This window comes from Dromaius novaehollandiae, chromosome W (genome assembly GCF_036370855.1).
Source record: "Dromaius novaehollandiae isolate bDroNov1 chromosome W, bDroNov1.hap1, whole genome shotgun sequence".
Classification (NCBI taxonomy): domain Eukaryota; kingdom Metazoa; phylum Chordata; class Aves; order Casuariiformes; family Dromaiidae; genus Dromaius; species Dromaius novaehollandiae.
The window spans coordinates 57,260,333-57,285,557 of NC_088130.1; the positions used below are offsets into that span (position 1 = coordinate 57,260,333).

General features: G+C 40.6%; 1 protein-coding gene across 11 annotated transcripts in view; it reads left to right on the forward strand.

Annotated features, from left to right (window-relative positions):
- The window catches only part of LOC112982191 (ran-binding protein 3-like), a 79,861-nt gene that overhangs the window by 31,889 nt on the left and 22,747 nt on the right, over window positions 1-25,225 (forward strand). For 3 of the 11 annotated variants that reach the window (XM_064501050.1, XM_064501051.1, XM_064501052.1), the window contains 5 exons: window positions 6,780-6,972; window positions 12,194-12,420; window positions 23,704-23,762; window positions 24,023-24,059; window positions 24,664-24,741. In XM_064501050.1, the coding sequence (XP_064357120.1) occupies window positions 12,267-12,420; window positions 23,704-23,762; window positions 24,023-24,059; window positions 24,664-24,741 (328 nt within the window). In that variant the 5' untranslated portion in view covers window positions 6,780-6,972; window positions 12,194-12,266. Of the gene's footprint in view, window positions 1-1,561; window positions 6,973-11,749; window positions 12,421-23,703; window positions 23,763-24,022; window positions 24,060-24,663; window positions 24,742-25,225 lie in introns of those variants that run through there. The other 8 variants (XM_064501054.1, XM_064501055.1, XM_064501056.1 and 5 more) reach the window with 5 other exon arrangements.

Consider the following 25,225-nt stretch of genomic DNA (forward strand, 5'->3'; position numbering starts at 1 on the left):
ATGAGCTGGTTATGTTAAAATGAAGCTCTCTAGTCTGGAAAAAAAAGTGTTGGCCTGAGTTTCATTAACAAGCCCTGGTGATATTGCTTGGTAATCAGTTTCCCAAACTGATTTTAAAATGTGTTTTACATAGTGAAAATTTCATGCTGAGGATAGGATCCATTCAATCGAACTGCACTTAGTGGGCATCTGCATCTGGGGTAATCACCCTTAGTTTCTTTTACAGTCACTACAGCTGCATAGGCATCTCTAGGGCGTGAGTCATCTGACCTGTTTCAAACCTCAGTCTTTAAATGACAGTACACACAATACCTTATTTTCTTATTTTTGGAGTGAGAGCGACCGCAATGGTGCTTTGATGAATCTTTATTTTATGGCTTAAGAGATCACTGCTGCCAGCAGAGTTATTAACCCTATAGGTACACTTGTGTTTTCCATCTTCACAGTCCAGTCTGTTATCACTGGCCACTTAAACTAACACACTAGCCCATAGGCTGGCATGCAAGTAGAAATTTCCTTCTGTTACAGGACAGTAAACTCTGCTGGGTGGACAACTAGGAGGTAGTAAAACCTTAAACTGTCACAGCCATTCATTTCAAAGTACCAGATTCAAAATGCTAGCTAGCAATGTTGTTAGCAGCACAGTAATGCCTGCTATTATAAGCAATAGAATTTTCTTAATCTGCATTATTGTTATGTACAAGACTAAAGACTTTCTCCCAGAAGCCCTGCACATGCTGCATTTCAACACCTTACACTGATTCACATGAGAGGTTCTCACATATGGTTTGCTGTGGATCTGGGAAAGAGAGAGAGAGAGAGAGAAAGAGAAGTAACAAAGCTTCCCTTCCCCTACTTTGCAGGCAGTATCTACTGAATTGCTTTTAACTAAACTTCATCTTATTTTCTGTTTTTTCATAGATGTGACTTCATCTATCTCACTTGAGGAACCTAAATGAGGTGTCCAAAGGTAGAAACCACAGTCAGGGGAGGGAGAGTGTCCATCCAGAGGGCAGTTCAGACCATAGGAATAAATGACCCTCTCTGGGGCAAAATGCAGAGCAGAGCAATGAGGCTCTTAATTTAGATGCCTTACCTAAGTGCCTAAAATTAGATGGGGTAATTTCAGGCAAAGGTGCTTTGGATACAGAGAACTGGAATGTGTTTTCCTGCAGTAACTACAAGGCATTAACAGCTCTCACAATATTTGTTAACGATTCTTTTCTTAACTCCTGGCTGAAACACAAATTTCAGGAGTTTTTTGCTAGGTATTATGCTGTATTGAATACTTTGTTAGATACTTGTTCATGATGTACTCTAAATTGCTAGATCAAAGTAAATATTGTTCTTTTGCAAACTGTCAGGAGTAATTTAAAATAAAGGCCCAAATATTTAGACTTTAATCATAAAATTAGGCTCTGAAGTAAAAGTTGTTTAGTGCAGCTGTGTTTAGATTAATGATATGGCCCATATATATTTTCAAAGAAAGTTTTGAGGAGCTTTTGATTTAGTACTGCATGATGTCCTGATTAAACAGTTGTACTCTACAATATAAATAGAGCACATGCAGAATGAATTAAAAATTGGCTGGCACAGCTCAAAAAGTAGCCATCTTTGGAGAACAACCAGAGAACATGTGTGAGTTTCTCCAGAGTTTGGAGGCCTGCAGCTTTTCTGTATTTACATCAACATGGATGGTGTAAGGATTTCGGAGAGGTAGTATAGATGGCTTTGTTACTCAGGCCATTCAAGCAAAGAATGTTTTAATATGGCAAAATACAAAGTTAAATGTATAGCAATAAAGAATGCAGCACATATGTACAGAGTGGGGGAATACACTGTGGACAGCACTGACTCTGGAGAAGACCAGATGTCATGCTGGCTGCACTTGTAATGTGCTGTTAATGCAGTCCTGCTCCCCTGCCCTGCATGCGCAGAGGATGTGCTGGGTGGAGCTACAGGTCTCTATCTGCCTAGATTTCCTTGGTATGAAACCAGAGCATATTGAAGGGAGAGGAAGAAGGGTGAATAAGGGAAAAAAGTAAGGAAAATGGTGCTTTTCCAGGTCTCCCAGAGAGGAAGTCAGCAGGTAGCCAGATCACACACCACAACTCAAGAGCAGGGAAAATGTTCCTGGTTCCAAGATACAAACATAACAGAAGTGCTCAGGAAACTGTCCGTAAGCTTGCAGGTTGTTTTATATGATGTTGTAAAACAAGCTAATGGGTACTGGAGGCTACAGTGGTAGTTTTATTTCTTTATAAAATATTGATGACCAGTTATTGGATAGTACATATTATTCCTACAGTATTGCATATCTCTATGGCACATGAAAGAGAAGAAGGTGACTGGGAATAGCTAATATGGGCAATTATTCCCCTTTACTCAGCACTTGTTAGAATGTACTTGGAATACTGTGTTCAGTTTGGAGCCCCCCGATACAAGAAAGGTGTTGGTAAATTAGAGCAAGTCCCATGTATGGCCACCAAGGTGATCAGGGGCCTGGAGCACTTGCCCTGTCGCTTTCGACTAGTTCACCTTCGTTGGACTATATGATCCACTGAGGTCACTTCCAAACTGAATAATTCTATTATTCTGTTAATTTGATAGATAATTTTTAATGTAGAAAAATTGGAAAGGGTACAAAAACGCTAAAGCAATGATTTAAAAACTGAAAAAAATCCTTATATTGAAATATATAGATCTCCAGTTACTTGGTGCAAAATATGTATTATAAATAAATTCAGTAATGCAACTACATAGGGAGGACTGCACATGCACATTTACATGGAGAAACATCTTTGGAAAATGTGTCCTTAAAATGAAACCCAGTCCCCCAAATCCCACATGCTACTACTAGCAATAATGCATTGTATTTTTATAATGTCTTTCATTTTTGGACTTCAAAGTACTTTGAGGAGTACATAACTAACAAAGAGTTAATTCTGAACTGGCCAGTGTCTCTTAGCCTTTCATGAGCGTGATTTGGCAGCTCTGAGATAAAAAATGAATGCATATATCCTAACTGAGCAACACGCCTGGGAAGCAGCGTCAGTGAAAGTCCCACCGGTGCAGGCAGTTCAGCTTCCAGAGCTCTTGGTTAGCACACCACCACATGGCCCCAAACTGTTAAAAATGCTGGTGTTTTGCGCTGCGTGTTTGTTCTGGAATACCACAGTGGAAATTTAAGTAGCAGCTTGTTGCCAAACACAGCCCTGCTGGTACCTCCTCCTTGTCCCTTGTCACGCAGCTGTGCTGAGCAACCCAGCAGGGCTTAGAGCCTCTTTCTCTCCCTTCTGCGTGACTCTGCCCCAGTTAGGAGCTCGATCGCATTTACCAGCCCTGCGGCTGCCGTCAGGGTCTGCTCAGCAGCTCTCCCCATGTGCGTAAGCAGTAACTGGAGCTGGCAGCAGCATGCACTTTCTCACCACCTTCACTCCTCCTTCCCATTCAAGGCCTGAGTGTGTTGCGATCCTGACTCCTCTCATCCTTGCCTTTGGGGCAGGTGAAATGAGAACACGCTGTGAGGACACGCAGCGTCACAGGCACATATTCAGTTACCTCGCTGAGCTCCCCTTGGCAGCTGCCTGACCATGTAGCGGAGCCGGCCGGCAGGCCAGCAGTTCTGGCACACAGACCCCTGGCAAACACAGCACTGGAACTGGTTTGAGGACAGAAATGCAGGAGGAGGATAGGAATAAATAAAACATGCCACTGCACTAGGGTGAACTGAGAAGCATGTAAACACTGTGTTATAGGAAATTACTGAAGAACAATGAGTTAAAAAGTAAAGTATTAATAAAACTGCTTTTTAAGTATTTATTCCTTGAAACCTGGTAGAGGCTACTATCAAAATCCCATGTCCATTCTTTTGTGTAGATGTGAAAAACAGAAATGTTGTTGCAGATGCAGGGTGGCATTAAAAATTGTATTTGTTCATGTGGGTGGGGGAAAGGTAATGGATTTTGTTATATGAATATCCCCTTCAAAATGTTTATTAACTATCAGAAGCTGGAGGGTGCTTAGCACATGGGATAGGTGCCTTTTTGTTGAGTGATTAATATATCTGAAAATTAAAATGAATGCATTCTCTTAACCTTAGTCATGTTACATAAGTAATTCTCAAAGATTATCTTTGGATAAATAGGAGTCATGTGAGTGCATCGTGCTGACCTACACAAAATCTGTGCTATCCTTGGAGGTTCTGTTTAATGAGGAACAGATCTGCAGGGGAGACTGCCAGCCATGCCAATGACAGCAGGACACATGCTAGCATTTTCAGGACTTTGATTGAACATTAACTACAAACACTTGGTTTTGTTTGTTATAACTGAATGTTCACAAAACTGTTAGAGTCATAATTAGATTGCAGTGTCTTTGGCCTAAAGTTTGTAATTACTTTGTCTGTAAAGAACCTTGCACCACTGGGAGGCTGTAGAAATAATGAATTCAACTTGTGACACTTCTAAGACTATAGTGCAGATAACTTCTCTCTTCTAACTTCGTTTCTCTCCGTCTTTACATTGTTTGTATTTTCACTGAAGCAGACCAGTGATGATATTACTGCTTCTCTTTTTAGGGCTGATCACTAAGGGTAAAAGTGACCTACACAAAGTGATGGGCACACTGCTTTTTCAGGTGAAGTTATGTGTGCCACAAACAGTGCATCACTTTTGTGAATGTCTTTTGCATGCACTTCCCTCTGACTAGATTAAAGCTAGATTAAGGCTAAAACACTAAAGCAGTAAATTAAACCGTCCCAGAGTTCCCAGGCACTGGAGCTCAGTCATCCACAGTGTTAAATTGTCCCTGTCATGTTTTTAGCCAGTGCCAGCCTTGCAAACAATTCCTGGCTATGGCTTGGGAATGGGAATAGGAATAGACTTTTATTCTGCAGGTGCCTGTCCTGCTGTGAGAGAGTTCAATACTATGGGCATGGGCTGTTCTGTGCCAGCTGGCCCCAGTGCCTGGACATTTCATTTACTCGTACAGATACAGCCTTTATAAAGCCATTCTTCTCTGCTGAGCTACTTCTAGTAGTGGTGAGCATTTAAAATGAAACCGGTGATCCTCATACCTCAGTAATTCTAAATAAATGCATAATTCACAAGAATACAAGGCTTTCCAGGATTATCCCCCTTTTGAGTAAAGCCTGCTCTGGAACACTGCCAGTCTGATTCTGTTTTGGAGAGGGGAATCCTCTTCATCTAAATATTCTCCAGCTGAATGTAAAGTAAATTATACTATAAACTTTGTGTTTTGAGCGTCCCTCTACTGATTTTGCTTATATGTCTGTGTAATTGAGAGTGCTTTTATTGGAGCAATATCTTGTGTCTTACCTTAGCAACCTTAAATATAATTTGTCCAATTTGTAAATAAATGAGAGCTTGGACAAAAATGCTTCTAGAAAAACTTGGAATCCAGTAAAGCAAACTCATGTCCTGTCTACTGAGCCATGCTGGCATGGATGCAGAGTGCTATGGGGCCTCCTTACCCTGCTTGTAACCAGTATTCTAACTAACGATTAGATCGTAATCCCTCCCAGATTTTGTCATCTTTTACACTGAACTGCTTTTGAGCAAATGAACAAGCTGTGTGTGCCCTGACAAAGGTTAAAGACCATCCTGGTCCACATTCCCTTAGCCCAAATGGCAGAGGGTTCAGGTACAGATCTGATGGGCAGAGAACCTCCATCCTCTAATGAACAAGAGCTCTACTGTTCTAAGGAGCTGTAGTCCACTAGACAGATGGTCCTTACCAATCCTCAAGATGTAACTGATTTCCCCTTTTTTTATATACTTATTTATATATAAGTAATAAGTAATAAATATAAGTATATATTTATATAAGTTATATATTTATATATATAAGACTGACAAACATCCCTAAATTCAATTTAATGGTTAAGAAACAATCTCTCAGTTATACAGTATGATACCTAAAAACCATCTGCTTTTCTTAAATGTGGCCCATGAAAAAACTTGGACTCATCAAAAAACTTCTTGATACTATGTGATGCATAAAGGTGGCTTTATGGTTTATTTTTTGAGTCTGATGGTTAATTATTAACAACAAAACCAGAAATAATAGTAACAATTCAGGTCCTGTTCAAAATTCTAAGATATATTTCCGATGACTAGAGAGTTCACAAAAATTAACAAAAAAATTTTGACTTATGTACAGCTCTATAATATGCAAAAATATTGGCTAAATATACTCAGATTTCTATAGACATGCTAGGGTCTTCAGTTCATTCCACTGCCCACTACTCTTTCTTTAAGCATCTGAGCCCAATCACAAATGCACAATGTCCTTTACTATGAGGAGGACTTCAGAGAAGTAACTGCTAATTTGACCAAAAGTGTTCATGGGCAACACACTTGCAAAAAGAAAGGTGAAAGAAGGAAAATAAAGGTGTAAATATAAAAGGAACAGCTTATCTACCAGATGGGTCATTCTGTCTTGTTAAAGGCAAACTTGCCTTGTCTTATGCAGACTAAAATGTGTTCATTCTATGTATGTCATGATTAATGCAAATCTGATTGTTTATTTCTAATTAATCCAAAATGAATTTCATCATCATCTGATGAAAAATACTCAGAAACGAACTGTTGATTAATTTACATTTTCATAGATGAAATGTCAAAACTACAGTAGATGTGTATTTTATCATCTCCAAATACGTTATTTAGCCTTTCTTCACTTTTATTTTATAGTTGCAGATGATGTTCTGCACTCACTTGGCTGCCATAGTGTGTTAAAGGTTTTATTGTTTAAAGGAATTCTACAAGGAAAATGAATGCAGTATGAGCATGAAAATGCAGTATGAGCATGAAAACAAGGATGGTGATGTTGTGTCGGACCAAAGTATCCTGTCTTCAGCAGTGGCCAGCAGTGGATATCAGGCTAGGACCAGGGCAAGCTGATGTGATGCTTCCCCAGAATACTCTTTCATTCTCCGGCAGTTTGCAGGTAAGGACATTTTATGATCCTAGAAGGATTCTGTAAAATCTCTCATAGGGAGTCATAGGATTCATTTCTTTTATTTGTGTATTTTGGGGCCATAAGCCCTTGAGCCATAGTAAAACTGGAATTCAGATATGGTGACAGGAGAACACACTATTGGTTGTCAGCTGGGGCAGTTGGTTTCACAGCAAGCTTGCTGTTGTTGTCAGGACTCGTGTCTTATGCAGGCTGATCTCAGTAAGCTCAGCAATCATGTGGCTGAGCTGGCCATTCTTTTCCATTTTTTATTCGAAAGGTGTCCCTAGATAGTAACAACTGCCTGTAAAACAGTTGTCTGTTGTGTTTACAACCTGTGTGGTTTGCCATTAACAATGAAGTGCTCCATGTGACCATCTAGTCCCAGTGATGTTAGAGGGACTCCTGCCACGGATTCAAAAGAGGCCACAGGATCCACCTTTGTCCAACATGCAGCGCCGGTAAGGCATGGCAGTGGCCACAGCACGCTGAGTGGGGCAGAGTGCGGGTGAGCACCAGCCTCTGCACTGCCGGGCTGCGGAGGGTGTTGCTGAAGCTTTGCACTCTCCTGTGTTGTCATCCTGCTAGGAGGAGCTCATGCTCGGGGACTGCGCATGCTTCGCTCTGCTTCCTACCCGCAGATCTACCACATCACTTGATGGGAAGAATCACTCTGGTCCTGAGGATTATTTTTCGAATGCTTGATATCGCTGGCAAAGTAAGACCTCTAAAAATACAGCATTGTTCTACGACAGTGGAATGGGACTAGAATCAGAGACTGAAACACGGAGATAAATAATTGTTGCATTTTAAAACAAAATGTAATTGTTTAAAAGGCAGGACAAAGTCAAATGTTACTGAGTAAAGAAGAAAAACTACGGTGTGAGAAAAAATTAATTATGACTCTTCACACTGCAAAAAACATCAAAGCATAATTCCCAATAAATCAATGGAAACATGAAAAATAAATGAAATGGAAGTGGTCAGCGCTTATTTGTGGAGGAACTGAAGTATTTCTTTTTATATTTGCTCTTATAATTTTATGGCTGCACGTTTGTATTTTCTGTGGTTCTAAGGAAGAAATGTAAACATTACATTTTTTTCAACTATTTTATATGATGTGCTATTTTACCTTCCAAAATATTCTGAGCTTTTTGGGATCACTACCTGGAGATATATATGGCAACATACTGGCAATGAAGTGTGACACCATGTAAATCTTGCCTGTTCTGCAGTTTTTTAACATTTTAAGCTCATCCCAAGTTCAACTAAAACAATCTAAAACTTGTAATCATTTTGAACGAGTGTGGGCCAAAAGTTAAGTTAACCTGGAATAATGCATATTTTCAGAATCAAACTGGCAGAATTGAAGTCAGGAAAATCTATGTGAAATTCAGCCATTACAACTGCTTACATTTTTCAGATCTAAATATAAAATGTTATCTGAAAGCAAACGATCCAATGTAGCTCATATATGAAGAAAACATCCTCTCAAATAGGAATGGGCCCAATCTGCAAAGTTCAGACCACAATCTGCCTCTGGATCCAAGTTTTACAAACATTCCGGGATATTGGGCCTTTAGATACAGTCACATTTCATTTCATATGTCTCTAAACTCAGACTTTCATTTTACTTGGTCACACTTGGTATTTAAGTATAATTACCTATAGGATTTCTTTAAGGATTTTAAGTGGGCTTTACAATAATAAGTTGCTGTGGAGAAGGCTGATTACACATTGATCACAGTGCAAACCGAAGCAATACCCAAGGAAAAACAGGATGTTCAGAAACATTAGATCAGTCTTAATAGATTTTCAGACTCCTGCAAATTGTCATTACCTCCATAACCTTTACAGTTTTCTGAAAGTAAAGAGGTATCAATCTTGTTATTTTAGGGGTAAAAACAGTCTTTCACACTAGTTTTTTTAAAAAACAATAATTTTGATGTCTATTATTATTGATCTCTATTATACCTTCGTCCTAATTTTCAGACATACGGAGCAACTGCAACTCAAGCTGAATTCAAAAGAAGCTTGCTCAAAAGGACCAAGCAAGATGCCCTTAAAATCAGTGCACTCAAAAGAAATCATTTAAACGTGGTTTAGAACTTGACCTTCTAAAATTGGATGGTTTGATTAAGATTTTCAACTCAGCTAAATTAGCTGTACACAGTATTGACAAAAGCTTTTCTTCTCGAACTAGATTAGACACATTATCAGGAAGAGAAAGCACTCAGCATCTTCCGACATGCAAACAATGCCTTGATTGGTGTCTTTATTCACTGTATTATACAGCCTATTCACTGCAGGCATATTAGTCTTGATCCTACATTAGAGTAAACACTAAGATTATAAGGGACAGTATGAGTATATATAAACACAATTAAAAACTAGGAGTACCTAGAAAATATGTAGACTGTAGACCATCATATATGCATATGCAAAAGAAAGTGCCTCACCAATTCATTGGTATTCCAGTTCTAATAATTCATTAACTTGGCAGAAATCAGTAAGTGGTAGGTAAAAACAAGCACTGGATGTCATTTATTTAGACATTTGTAAGCCTGATGTTACCCCAAAAAGCTAAATACTCTTGGGAGAGGAGTACATTTTAACAGGGGCAGAAAACAGAAAGAAATGATTAGTTTTATTAAGCAGAGGTGAAAACCAGATTTCATAGTAAGTCCTGTAGTGCATATTAATTGGAAAGGAGCCGATGATCCAGTAGCAGCATTTGCCAATGGGCTATTTATATCAGTCAGCATGAGAGAAGACTTTAAAGAAGTCAAGAAGCCTTCAGCCCTACTAAGGAAATGGGCACTATAATGGCAAATACTATCACTCATGACATACTGGAAGAAAAAGTTCTTTTATAAATACATTACAGGATTGTAAGTTAACTGTATCATCTCAAAAAATGGAACTGGGCATTACTGTGAACAGCATGATAACAGCTCTGTTCAGTATGCAATATGATAGAAGAATTAATGAGATATTGGGAAATGTGGAATAGAATGAAAAATAATTCTGAGAAACTAGGCTGTTACGTAATTCCATGCCATGGCCTTTTCTGGAATACTGCTTGTGGGCCGCCTCAGTCTGAAAAAGGATATCCTGGAATTAGAGAAGGCTAGAGAAGCGCACCAAAAACTGCTAGGAACAACTGTCCGAAGAATCAAGATCGAAAAGTTTGGAACTGTTTATCTCAAAAGATGAACAGAAGATGTGATGAAAGTACAAAACGATGAAACATTGTTCAGAAGCTAGAACAAGACTTTGTTTCACATACCAGTAGCAAGACGACATTCAAATTAAATTGAAAACTGGCAAAATCAAAACTGGTAATCATGTCTTTGTGCATTACGTATGATAACTGTAGACCTCACTGACAAAACACAGCAGCGAGGCCAAGGATTTAGCAAGCTTTAGATAGAGACCAAACAGTTGGAGTTCACAAAAATACCTGGCAGTAACGGTTACGGTTGAGACTACCGGCCTGGGGGTAAAATGGCACACGTCAGGATTTACCCCAATGCACAACGGGGCTCTGCGGGGGGCAAATAACAACCTCTGCCTGCTCTTGAAGTTCTTGCATCTTCCTGTGAAACACTGACATTGGCTGAGCTGAGAAACAGGGCGCTGGACCAGATGCACAGTTCTGAGCAACATTTAGCAAATCCCCACCTTCTTGTCATTTTATTGGCTTTAAAAAAGAGATGGAGGAGGAAAATATTCAGATTAGAGGCTGCTTAACACCAAGGCTGCAGTATGCAGTATAATGGCCCAAGATCGCTTCCACATGAGCTGAAGGATTTGGAGCTGTTACCATTTAAGTGACAAGAGTGGCGACACAAGCCAGACTTCATCCATGTGCTGCACAGCGCGGCTGGAAGGAGGGGACCTGAACACCTCCTCCTGCTCACACTGCGTTTGGTTTGGCAGCGTGGGAATAATCACAGCGCCGCTTGTTTTGCTGCTCTTTTCATTTTCGAGACCGAAACCGAAACCAAGCGCGAGGACGCAGCAACAGCTGCTACGCAAAACCCACGGTCTCGTTGGCCATAGCCGTACCCGTTGGGGCAGAAGCGCTTGTGGTTTTAAGGGGCTCCGCCCTACTCAGGGCGTTTCTGTGATCGGCTGTATTTTACCCGAACTGGCAAAGGCTCCCCGACACCGCACCGGGGGTGGCGGGGCGGCGCGCCGCGAAGGCAGGGACATCTGCGGAGCGAAGCGGCGCCCTGCCGTGCCCCTTCCCTCCGCGCTTTCTCCGCCGCAGCGCAGCGCAGCGCCGCCGGGGCCGGGCTCGCTCCCAGCTGCGCCGCCAGGAGACGCGGGGGGCGCGGTGCCGCCGCGGGGGGCGCGGTGCCGCCGCGGGGGGCGCGGTGCCGCCGCGGGGGGCGCGGTGCCGCCGCGGGGCTGCGCCCGCCCTTTTCGCCCGCGCGCAGCCGGCGCAGCCGGCGCGGGCTGGCGGCCCCGCGCGGTGACAAGCCGTGAGGGGCGAGGCGCTGCCCTGCCCTGCCCGCTGCGCCGGTGAGGCGGCGGGCGCTCGGACCCCGTGGCCCGGGGGAAGCCCGCGGGGCCCGTCCCGCAGTGCTGCGGGGCGGCGGGTGGGATCAGCGCCGCCTCCGCCTCTGCGGGCGATAACGCGGCAGCTCCCCTCGGGGGCAGGAGCCGGGCGAGCCCCTGCTCCAGCGCGCCGCACCAGCGACGGGGGCAGCGGCTCGCTCCCGCCCCCCGCGCTCCCGCAGCCCTTCTCGGTACGCGCTTCCCCGCCCGCCCTGTTATGTTAATCCGCCGGGCTTTACATATCCCCTCCCCGAGGCCAGCCCCCGGCGAAGAGCTCCCCCCGAGCTGTCAGGGTAGCGCCGGCGCGCCCTCACTCCCCCGCGGGCCGCCGCCGCCGCTGAGCTCGCTTCGCGAAGCGGTGTCTGCCCGCCCGGCCCGGCCCGCTGCGCCCCCGGCCGGAGGCGGGACCGCGGCCGTTACCGCGCGGCCGTTTGTCGCCGGGCTTCGCCTGTTTGTTTGTTGGTTTGTTTTTTTCGCCTAGGAAAGAGCTATTAAGTCTCAATCCAAAGTTCTAGACCAAACTACGGGTTTTATATACTTACATAAAAATATCTATATTATATACTTATATATTACTTTATATATAGTATATAATATATATTTTTAAGGACCTCATAATGAGAAACCAGTGCATTCCTGCTTGCAGAGGCAGCGTTTTGTACCCAGGTATAGGGCATCCACGTGCGGGCTGCGACGTTTCGGTCAGATCCGGGCACGGCATGAAGGCTAAACCTGGCTTCCCCGGGAGAAGAGAGTGGCCCGGTGGCGCCGGGGCTGTGAACCAGGCTGCTGGCGTGCAAGAGCAGACCACCCGCAGGCTGCTTCCCGGCTTGTGTGGCAGCAAATTAAATCCCAAGGATGAATGCTGTGCAGGTAGGTCTCGCTGGCTGATATCTTTTGCATGTGATTCAGGTCTCCTGTTCCCCCAGCAAAGAGATTTTGGGGCAATGGGACGGTGATAAACGCAAAGTCTGTATCTGCTCGGTAGCAGTGGTATTGACACAAGACGGAGCTTGGCTGGCAGTGATTTTTTTATCATAAATTTGTAGTGGTAATCCTTCATGAATTGCTTTGTATTTTAGTTGAATAAAAAGCACCACCAGGGAGCATACATTTTGGTTTTTTCCCACACAGCACCCCAAAGGGGTCTCAGCTTGTTTCCAAGAGTTTTTTTTGAATTTTCATTTGAGCTTTCTGCAGCTTTTCAAAAAAATTGGCCTGCTAGCGGTTGCGAATAACACTTGCGTTGCTGGCTGTCCTTGGTGGTGTGCCTTGCGCCGAGCAGCTGGGCACCGAAGGCAGGGTGGGTGCAGGTTGGCTCCTCCAAGCGAGGCGTAGCTGGAAAGGTGGGCAGGAAAACCCTCTGTCGTCTAGGTAGCGAGGAGGAGCAAGAACTGAGTTTGATTTATAATGTACTTTTTAAGAGGATGGATAAAGGACCAAGTGCTAAATTATTGACTACATTTTGCAGGTGATGCCACAAGCCAGTTTTTACCAGGCAGGTTGATAAATAAACCAAGAACAGGGGGAAGCACACACTTTCAGGGTTTAATCCTGTTGATACCATTGCTTTAGTTCAGATTTCTTGGGCCAATTACTCAGTCAACCAAACCTTTTAGTCTGTGTTTAATTTTGAGCATACATAATCCCATTTACTCCTATGCATAAGCTTTAAGCATGTGTGCGTTTTCCTAGATCAGGACCTTATTACCTGTATAGTTCAGTTTCTGCAGAAACAAAATGAGTGTTGCTCCTACACTACCTTGTAGGGATTTGTGAAATGCAGTATTTGTACCGTGCCTTGAAAAAAGTGATGTTTTATGTGCTCATGAACTTTATAGCCCTTGAATTGAGTATTTTACAGGCTTGTATGCTAGACTGAAAGTGCTGAGCACAGGCATGTTGGAAATTTCAGTGGTTCTAAAACAATTTCTGGTTACGTACATTGGCACATTGCCACTGGTTTAGTGACATGGTTACTTCTGGCATTGCAGCTCCGCTAGAATTACAGTGTAGTGATGAGACTCCCAAAAATACTCCGTTCACTCAGATGTTTGAAATAAAGCCAGTTCTTCTTAGAAATTATGCTAAAGTATTTCTGGGGTAGGGTGTTGTTGTTGTTGCTTTAATGCCTGTTTACGCTTTCCTCATACAAAGATGAGGACTGTGCTCTATAGAAATGAATGGGTGTGACATGTGCTGTATTTATAAACATTTTTGCGGGATCCTAGCTGAGTCTCCATGGCTGAAGAAGGACAAGAAGTATTTTATTTTTTAAATTTCTCATACTGCATGGTATAAACCCACAGTGCATGCAATAAGCGGAATTGTTCAGGTAAAAGAACTGTTTCCACATCGATCAAGAAACCTGTATTTAGATTCTGTAGCACTGAGAAGAGGGTGAACGTGGCTTAAAAAGTTAGGGCCTGATTCTGCACAGCTTTGCCTGGATGAAAAATTCTTGCTCTCATAGTTGGTCTCACTGATGACAGTGAACTTGTTTATGTGGGTTATGAACTAGTTGTATGACAAAGAATGTGCAGGATTGGAGACTTAACAGTACAGTAAAGCTGTCCTTTGACAAATTCTTCCAGAAGTTTTATTTTGCAATAGTCAGTTGGGTGAATTTTTCCTTTCCTTTCCCTGAGTACAATCAAACAAAAACTCACTTCTTTGAGAGGCGCTGAATCATGGATGATACAAAAAAGGATGGGTGGGATTATTTATCAGTTCCCCAAACTGTGTTTATAAGATGCTATCTGAACCCAAGTTAAACTGTATACACTTGGTGTTTAGTACAGGCTGTTCAAACAGCATGCAGTGCTGGGTGCAGGAATCTCTTCATTTGCCACTGAAGTACAGTCACTTCTGTAGCAAGCACAGCCAGATGGCCAAATGCCTGTTGTATACTCTTAAATTCTCTAGAAATAAAATTCAGAGCGATATTGTATTACAAAAACTGAAGACTTATCAAAAATTATGTCTTAGAATGTTCAGTGTACTTTATTTAGACAATGTTGAAGCTATTTCTTCTGATAAAACGCTTCAGCATGGTTTTAGATCAGTCATGTAGAACATTCTCCGTTGAATGATTTTGCAAAATCAGCATCCATGAGACCTGGTTGCCATTTTATTGGTTCATCGATACTGTTCAATGAAGAGTATTCTAAAAGAAAAATTTCAATTAGCTTACAAGTTTGGAAGTATTACTAAGATGCTAAATTTGAAAACTTGTCCCCAGTATAGAGATATGTGTTCAAGTATGAAATGTCACTGGGAGATGGTCTCCTGTACCTTTTGCTATCAAAAACTCTTCTGATGATCATTGGAACCAGATTAGGCTTTCATTTGACTTATGCCCTTGTTTTTTTTCCCCCCATTTTGTTACTGATGAAAGGGGCACGTATGTATAATGGATTTGGATGTAAATGAATTAATTAATCTCGTCTCACAAGATGTTAGCAAAAAAGTAATGTAAATTTGCATTGAAACCCCTGCTGTCCTGGTATTAAAAAGTAATTATTAACTGGGGAGAGAAATTATCTTAATTTTTAAAGGAGTTGTCCTGAAAAGTACTGAATATACTTCATAAACAGAAACCAAAAGCATGAAGGATAGTTAATAGGAATCTAAATGTAGGTTTCCAGGTCCATATTTAGATTCTTAAATAAGTGACCTGATTTTTCAAAGGTGCTGAGCAACCAGCAGTGCCTGTGAATTCCCTGGGAGTTCTCAACTGCTCAGCACTTCTGGAAATGGGCCTGTTATTCAGGCTCAGCAATGTTTCTGAACATCTTTTTTTTTCTAACAGTCTTAAAGTTGGTGAATATTATTGATTTGAGTGCATAAAGTACTGTTCTAGGACACCCTCGTTTTGCCTTGCGTCATCTTCATTATTTAAGTTTTGGCACAGGAAGGCCTGGCTTATATAGTGAGGTCACTGAGGGACCTGAGGTCTTGTCTGGCAGCCTTATTGCACTCTCCCTTGGGTGTGAACTGACTCTATTTTGCATTGCAAAGTTCAGGGAGTATATATAAAACAGATACCACAGTTCTACTGCAGGTTTGGCAAATGCTTTTTGTAGCCTGAAGGTTTTATTGGTTTTTTCCCCCTCTTTTTAGATGAAAACTGTTTATCTCTGGAAATACAGACAGACAGATGTCTTTTTTTGTATGAAAAAACAGAAATGATATTTAAACATGACTCCAAGCTTAGATAGGAATGTATTCTGTTAATATTTTCATGGTATGTATTTCTTTTCTGCCAGATTTTGCAGTTCTATTATCTGAAGTATAGGTAGTGTTCTGTGTTTTTTACAGACTATTGGAAAAAAATTGGTCGTATTAGTACACAGTTTATCTCTGATACTCCTTGAGGCAACAAGGTAACGGACAGATCGTCAACTAATATAATCAGAATAGCTCCTTTTTCTTTAATGGAACTATGCTAATATCTGGATCCACATCTTCCACTTACACGTTAGTCCATCGTCGTTTTCTTTTTTCAGTTTTTCATGTATATTGCCATAGAATATCAGGCATAATATTTTATTTTAGCTTTTTTTCTCAATAAATTACTGTAAACAACAGTTATTCATAAATGCAGAGACAAAGCTTATTTTTATCTCTTATTATTTGAGTAATGTAGAATTACCTTTGTTACCTGTAACAGCTAAAATTGCAGTAAATCTTTTCCTCTCAACTTCTTTCCCAATTAGATATTCCAGTTTAGCTAATTTGTATGTGAAATACTGTAAAACAATTACTTAATGTTCATGGTTTTGTTGCTAGAAAACAAATTACATCTAGCTTTGCTGCCCAGCAGCCTGTAAGATGAGAACAGCTTATGAGTCCTCCGTGTTAAGCTTCTGTTTTTTGACAAAGATACATATACAGTAATGTAAAGTGCACAGCTCTTTTCACAGTCAAAGAGGCAAGTACAAAATAGCAGGAATTATGAGAAATTTCTGTGATGTAAAAGTATGGAGACTAAGATATGTTTTACATACTGTGCAAGAATAACTCATTCCATACAGTTTTCTGCTAAAAGAAATATCTGTTGTTTGATGCTAGCAGCAGAAATCAAAGAATTATTTGTTTACAGATAAGTTTTTCTTTCTTTTTTTTTTCCCCCTTAGCTAACTGTTTCAAAGAAATCTGAGATTCTCCAGTGTAGCCCAACTGGCCACGGATAGGGACGAGCAATGTCATGTGCGGCCTCTGTGCAAGGACATGTTCTTACTGCTTAACTTTATTTGGTCTAAGTTCTGTGACTGCAGCAAAAACTCAGCTGGGAACCAGTGGTCTAAGCAGTTCTTTACATCAAAAACAGGGTTGTTTCTGCTTTCATTTTTGAAAGCAACAATAATCACATACAAATGTAGTGAAAATCATGATATGGTATATCAGAGTGTAGAAACTTGCTAATACTGTGCCATACCCTTATTTCTTGATGGAATAAGATGATAATCTGATTTTAACTTTTCATTTAATAGTTTTTATGTATTGTATAATCTTTACTATAATGTTGCGAGAGAAAGGTGGATGGGCATAGTTAAATGTTTTGTCAGTCAGATACTGCTATTGACATTATTTGGAGATCATAGGATTTTCCAGGATCTCATTTTATTTGAGAAAATGAAACTTTGATTAAGAAATTTATTTTCTTTTTCTTTTTTTTTTTTTTTTTACTGTTTAAAGTAAAAACTGTGGTTTCTGTTTTGGAATGAATTTTGTACTAGGAGGTGCCAATGGGATTGTTTTCCAAAAAAAAAAAAAAAGGAAAGATTTGTTATTTTCATTTACGGAATTAAGAGAGAGATGATTTTTCATGAGTTAGCTTTTGTTATCAGTGTTAAATCTTTGATGGAATTTACGAATTACTGTTTTGTTCAAGCTCTGTGCAAAGGATTAAGTTTCATAGCTGAGACAACCTGCATACCTGTTTGCAGGACTAGTGCTTATTTTTGAAGAGCTACACAAGTAACATACACCGTTCTGGGAATAGTAAGAGCTCCGGAAAAGCCCAGTGGATTGACATTAGGCATTTAAAAATTCTCTGTCTGAGACAGTTGAAAGAAATAATACAGACACGACAATCTTGCCATCTAACTGGCCAATAGCACTCCACTGAGAAATAACATGAACAAAACCTTTCGCCAGCGTGGTGGAGAAATCTTTAAAATACAGCTTTTCATCTGGCTTTCAGTTAAGATTTCTTTTAAAGAAGAAAATGTGAACACAGTGCAAGGTGTAGACACCTGACATATTGTAAGGTTTAGGTTAATTTACTGGAAGATATTAGATTAATTTACTGGGCAGGTTGTTATAGCTTTCTTCAAAACCAACTGGCTGCTACCTGAACAACAGTAGTCACTGAGCAGTTATTTAAAAAGCTAGGTGATACTCCATACCTCTGACGCCATTGAAAGGCTGAATCCTTAAATAGCTACTCAGTTTTGTAATTGCCTGGAAGGGCTCATTAGCCAATGAAATTAATTTGAATAGAACTAATTTGAATGAGAAAATCAGTCTCTGTACTTTGTATAATAGTATATGTTGCTAAGACTAGAAAAGAAAATTGATTCACACGCAAGAACAATCATAGTCGTCAGACTCTGCCTATATTTAAGCATCTTAATGTATATATAAAATCAGATTGATTTTTACATTTGATGGACACTCATGATGGACACTGAAGTCAGCCATCCTGGTTGATATAAACCCTTCTGTTTTTATTTATCAGATATAGATTCCTAACTTTATATACAAAAATGTGAAAGTCTTTGGTATGAATATAAATTAAAATGTTTTCGAACTTCTGGTCAACATGCACATTTGGTAACAGTGAAGATGCAAGAGAATTTATTTTCTTTTGAATCTGAAAATATAAAAATTAACTATTGAAAATTCAGAAATAAAAGATTTGTATTGAGATCTGCAAATTTCTTATCCATGGTCTTCAAGGTTTGGGGGGTTCTCTTTGTTTTGGGGGACTGCAGCCATGGCACTTACAGCCACTGTTGACACAGGACTTGTGATTTTTCTTTTGCCTAAAAATTAGAGTTAGGCTTGGGCTTTTATTCTCTCCTCTGTGTCTTTTGCCCTTAGAGGATAAGGATCATTTTTATCTGTTCTCTGGGCAAGAGGGAATAATAATAATAACAACAACAATGCTAACACTGCCATAAACTTCAGTATATTTTTTAATATATATTTTGTAAAGTTTCTACAGCTTTGGGAAGACAGAAGCAGTAGCAATAGCAGTGAGGACTGGAATGTCTCAGAAAAGGCTGAAGGACCCACTTCCTGGACAATGCTGGCTTTGTGGGGTACATGCACAGCTGGTGAAAGTGATTTTTTACGTTATTCCCATATCCTTGCATGTCATGCTGATTAGTGCTTCCTAGACTTAGGCAGCAGCCAGCAGTTATTTTTTCCCAAAGTGCCTTTTTGTATTTTCTTTCAAACTGAATTTTAAAAACACAAGCTCCACTTGCATGTATGAACTAATGTAGTTTACCCATCAGCTGCCCATACGGGGGGATCAGGCAAAGCTTGAGTCCGTGCGGGGAGGAGCAGAGCGAGGGAGCGGGGACGGCGGTTCCGGACGAGTGGGGCAGCGCAGGCACCCGGCCTGGGCCCCGCGTACCCGCCGTGCAGGGCAGGGCAGGAGTCCAGAGCATGGTTGGGTAGACCTTCTGTGCAGCCCTGGAGGCTGGAGCCAGGAGGCCGTGTGGAAAAGATCTCAGACAAGTGAATTTCTAATGTGTTAGAAGTTTGGAAATTTCATTTAGAAATGAATTTCTGAAACATTTCTAATGTGTCTTGCAGGCAAGGGCTCATTTTGAACTCTGAATGCAGCAAACATTAGGCTGAGTTCCTTCTAACTGAGCAGCTTTGGGGGCTCTGCGAGGAGAGGAGAGCCCAGTCTGTGGTTATTACTCATGGGCAGGCAGACAGGTCCTGCGGCTGGACTCTTGGCTGAGGCTGGTGGATTATTCCAGTCGGAGCAGCCAGAGGCAGCCCACTTGGCAGGTTTTTGTGGTAACTTTTCCAACAACCTCTTTTATCCAGAAGTACCAAGCTGCTGAGGACTGGAGCGGCCTGGTCTTAACCAGGCGCTAGCCAGCCTGTGCCTGTCTGTTTGTCCTGTTGGCGAGGAGGAGGAGGAGGAGGAGGAGGAGGAGGAGGAGGAGGAGGAGGGACAGCCGCTCCAGCCCACCGCGCTCCTGCACTCCTGGCTTTGTGCACCCGGCCTTGGCTGCTGCTGCCTCTTCCCTGGGACAGTGTCAGGCACAGCCTGGCTGCCACCCACCCTGGCAGCAGCAACCTTCGGGCAGAAAAACGAGGAGAAAAATGCAAAATTGCTCACCAGTGTTAAAATGAGAACGTTGACAGGACTGTGTTAATTCCTTGATGCAGTTGCGTTATATCCACAGCTAATTCTGCATTGTTCTTTCCGTGGAGATCAGCTGCAGATATCTTGTATTCAAATATCTGAGAAGTTTAAAATGTAATTGGAAATTGATGTGTTGGCTACATATATACTTTAAACAAATATATTTTTAAAACTTTGTTACCAACAGGCCTGACTGAGAAGTGAAGATCTTACAGGTCAATTGCATGGAATATTTTTCAGGCATTACAGAAAGGTTTTCTTGCTTTGGGTAGAAGGAGTACAAAACCTCCCAAGTGAAAAGGAGTAACCGTGACAGCATCAGCAACTTCTGACAAAATATACTGAGGGCAAGAAAATTTTCCCTTTGGCTCCAAAAGAGTTAATGGGATATATCTTTCATATTTACTGCATTTTCAAAATATGCCTATTTTTCTTTAAGAGGTACCATTATATCCTAGCTTCACATTTGTCTGTTGGAAATCAACCAATTATGAATTTTTCTTCAGTAACTCCTGGGTTTTAAACTATTACTGGAATTATTTTGTTGTTTAAATTGCAGTGAACTTCCCTAATCCCTGCAAACTCCCTCCAGCCTTTTAGCTCCAACAAAAGTTAGCTCAGTGATAGAAAGTCAGTTCCTTTTTCATAGCATTCACTCTTTGCTAATTCCATGCTTTACAGTAGCAAATGTACCTTTAAAAATACTGCTGGCTTCTGAGCTGTGAGAAGTACTGTGCAGAGTATAAAGGTTTCTGTGGTTATGCTTTAATTTTTGTTTTTGTCTTCATTCAATAGGAATACAAGTCTCTTCTTTTAAAAAAGGAGACAGGAAAAAAGCCTATTATCTTCAATAAATCATATCTCAGTGAAATACTATTGTTTATGTGTGCCACTCCCCTCTAGTGAATAGAAGTGGAACTGCTCCATCACATGCCATGCCATGCACTCCCAGCTGCAACCAGACTATGGAAATTTTCTTTGACTTTCAGTGACAAGGAATTATCTTTTTTGGAGTTGAACAGTATGAGGTTTTTGTCTGCTGTTTCTATTAAGGACAAAATGATGCTTCTGGGCCACATACGGGCAACCAGATCTTCACTGCGAAGTATACCAAGTTTGCTAAATTCAGTCCTTTGCACACATAATTCCCATGTAAATACAGAATTTAAACATGAAGTAAAAATTGCTGTCAGTGTTTGAATGATGCATTTATTCAGTAGTTTTAACCCTCCCATGAGAGGTTGATGCTAGCTATATTAAACCTTTAAGTAATTGATTGGTTTGGTTGTAGTTATGTGTGCAAGCCAAAATGGAACATACTGATCCATATATTTTCACACACACTTATTTTGAACAGGAGAATGAATATTCTAATATAAATTACAGGAAGCTAGTGTAATAAAAAGGATGTGTACACAATACATGTTCTGACATGTGGCAGCTGACAACATGTCAAGCATGGGATTTCTCTGGCCAGAGGCAGTTGTACAGCTCGGTAGTCATTCTAGTCTCTCCTTGTCCTCCATGGAGAGAAATACGTGCATCATCCCTTAAAGTACACATCTAAAACAGTTCCAATATCTCATGCTCAGCATCTGCTTGTTTCTGTTCTCTGCAAATTGCAGACTTCTCAAGCTTTCATCAGGTGAATCCTATGTGCTCTTCTGTTGTGCCATTAATTGATGGTATTGGAGAATACAGCTTTTTCTTCTTTTACACCAACAACCAGGTTAGCCCATTGGAGTTGCACAGGCTATGAAGTTCTCATTCTTAACAAAGTAAGTAGCCTGAAGTAAATCATTTGAGTAAGATGAGCCCTAAATCAACGCAAAATTTGATCCAGAGGATAAGTAAGTTGAAAAAAGTTTTATAAGGAAAAAGAACATGGATCCAAAGTTGTTTTCAGTCATATCTAAGAAATGCAGAGGTGTACCCAAGAATAGAATTTGATCTATAGAACTCGGTATGTTTATATATCATACTCATACATTAAAACTGACGTTAGGCATTAATTTATCTGAAACCTAAAGAATGGGAAGTGTAAACATGGCTGGGAGGCCATATTTTCTTTGTTCTTGTTGATAAGTACATAGTACACATTCGGTCTATAAATACTGGCAAATAATTATAGAACATCTAAATTGAATATTCTACTCTCATGTAAGCATGTAGCAGATAACAAGGTGTTAAGTAACAGCCAACATGAATTTGTCAGGAACAAATCCCGTCAAATACTTAATTTTCTTCCTAGGGTAAGGAGATAGGCCTTACAGGTAGATATCTTGACTTTGACACTCACTTGACAATCTCATAAGCAAGCTAGTGAAGATTTCGTGGAAAATTATAACCACAACATAGCTATCAGTGATTTATTGTCAGAATGGAAGCTCCACATCAGTTGGGGCTCTGTAAGTGTCTGTCCTGAAGACAGTGCTAAAAATTTTCATTCATGATTTGAAAGAGAGAGAACCCCTATGAAATTTGCAGATGTCATCAAGCTGTCAGGGTCTATAACTGCATTAAAGGACAAGATTCTAATTTTGATGGGCTAATTTTGATGGGCTGGAAAAATAAAGGTGATGCACTTCAAAGGCAACAGATGCAAACAGCCATGCTTAGGTAGGAATAGTCAGACAAAGCAAGAAGATAAGAAATGATAGGCTAGGCACCATTTTGCAGAAATGCATCTAAGGCTTTTGGTGGCTCTTGCATGCATTGGGTCAGCAATGCCATGTTGTTAGAGGGGAAAGCAAGCATAAGAGATGGGAAACAAGCAGTAATATCACATGTAAGACAAGTAATAATCCTTCCACTTTACTCAGCACTGGTAAGGCTTCAGTTGGGTCTCTTGCTCCATCTTGGGTGACACAGTTCACATGTGACGTCGAACTGTCTGGAGGCATTCGAGAGGAGAACAACAAGAGTGCTCAGATATTTAGAAAATATGTTTGTGAACACAGAGGGACACAGGTATAGCCGATGTGCCTGTGAAACAGGATGGAGGATCTGAAGACCATCTCTGTTCTGTGATTTAAAAATAGATACTGAGATATCATAAAAAATGAGGTTGGAGGAGGAATCCGGAAGAGAGAAAAGATGCTTGCTAAAGAATGAAGACTGGCACATCACATATAAAAGCCTATGCAAAACCTAAACAGATTGGGAGTTGAAACTGTGAGGCTCTTTGAATACAATTCCAGCACTACTATAATGGGAACAAGGGTCTGGACTTGCATCCATCAAAATTAAAGGCTGCATTCTTGCTAACTTCTTAGGGTATAAGAGGGAGCTCCATATATGAGATAAGGGGAAGAGAAAGTGTAATTTCCTAACTTACTACTTAATGAGGTCTAAAAACCAAAATGCTGTTATTATTATTTAGTCCCCTAAAGCATATCTGGTATTCTTACGGAAATCCGCTGGGAATTTTAAGTTTGCCTAGACCACAAAATCAAACACATTGTTTGTAAAGGCTAAAGGCACTGGATGAAAGGCAATTTCTTCTTTTTTAACCAAAAGAAGTGTAAAATAAATATGAGACAATCCTACGGCCTCTAGTTAGGCAAAACTCACACTGGGAGTGTGGACCTTAGCCTTTTTTTATAGAGAATATTGTACATCGTTGCAGCTCCTTAGCTTCTTAATCTGTAACAAGGGGGTAAAGTCTTGATTTTGTTCGTAGAGCACTTTGAGAACTATGGCTGAGAAGTGCTACTACAGAACTGTTATTAAAAATTACCTTTCCTCTTTTCCAGAGAGATCAGTGCTTGCCCAGCCAACATTTGTCTTTGAAAAGAAGGACCATCCTTCAAAGGTAAAATCTTAAGCTTTTGTTTTGCATAACTGATAGAAAATGCTAAGAAATAAGGATTCTGTAGGCAGTGATCCTAGTGGCAATAAGAGACTTTTGCCTGGGTGAAGACTCGTAATAATTGGGCTCAAAATAGAACAAGCAAAAGTTGGGACAAGACTGCTTTTAATATACATATGTTGGATTGATACACTTTGTGTCCTACTGTAAAAAATGGCAAATCTATTCTCCTTGACTCTTCCACCCTTCTATTTTTTTTCCAGAGGCCTGCAGAAGACCCAGTTTGCAAAGCTGAAAATGGTAATAATCACTTCATTGAAACAGTATAATAATACACTGGCTTATTCATAGATTTGACCATTGCCTGTGAAAATAGTGTTTAAACTCTCACTTTGTATGAGCCAGGACAAATCCCTGTTAACAGACTCAGACTACTTGGGTTGTAAAGCCTCCTAGTATTTCCTAGTATGTCTCTGTCTTACCTCCAGAATCTTTCTCCCATCTTACCTCTCACATTTGTCAGAGAGCCGAACTCCAGAACTCCTGAAAAATAGTCAGGTATATTCATTAGCTGTATTAGCTCTTCTCTGCTCCTTTCTATTCATTTAGGCCACATTATAATGTAACTTCTCATTCTTAATGCACTCAGCCTGTGGGCGCTGAACTAAGTGCTGGTTTTAGGTCCCCTGACATTGGTAGAAATAAAGAAGACTCCCTAGGGCTTTGTACCAGGTCTCGACTGAGATTCGAAGGCCTTCTTTCACTCTTAGATTCTGCCTTAAAGCTGTTCCTATAAATCATTCCTAGAATTTATTGTGTTCAAGTTTTAATTCTGTATCATACCATTGTGCCAAAATCTGCTACCAAACTGTTTCTACAGAACATTATATTTACTTTTCTTTAGATTTCATTAGTTGTTCCAGAAAACGTGCAAGATCATCATCTTTTACTCTCCAGAAGTCTGACTCACAGTCCAACACAGGTATGCTGTTTAGCTCCATTCACCTTTTTAATTACTGTAGTTCTGTAATCTCATCTGGTAAAGAAGAGAAGGTATTTTCCCGTCTAAGAAATGTGTCTGCACTGTAGAAGTATTCCAAGTCAGGAAAACGTAAACATTGACATTAATTTCCAGTAAGTACCATCTTAAGTAAAAATATATTAATTTTCCATACTTTAATATTACATAAAATGGTGAAGAATGTGTATATTTCATATGGTTTCCTGGAATTGTTCACTCAATCAAGGGAGGAGGGGGGCTGGGAAGGAATGAGATTCCCTGGTTTGTGGAAGAGATCAGTGTTCCTTGAGGAATCCATGAAAATGTAAAGCAATTTTCAGAAAGGCCTCAACTTCCATCCAGCTGCCAACTGACCTGGAAGTCCTTTTAATGACACGGTATTCCTTCCATGATATTTGGGGGAAATACACACAAGTCATTGAAGGCTACTATGCGATAGGAATGA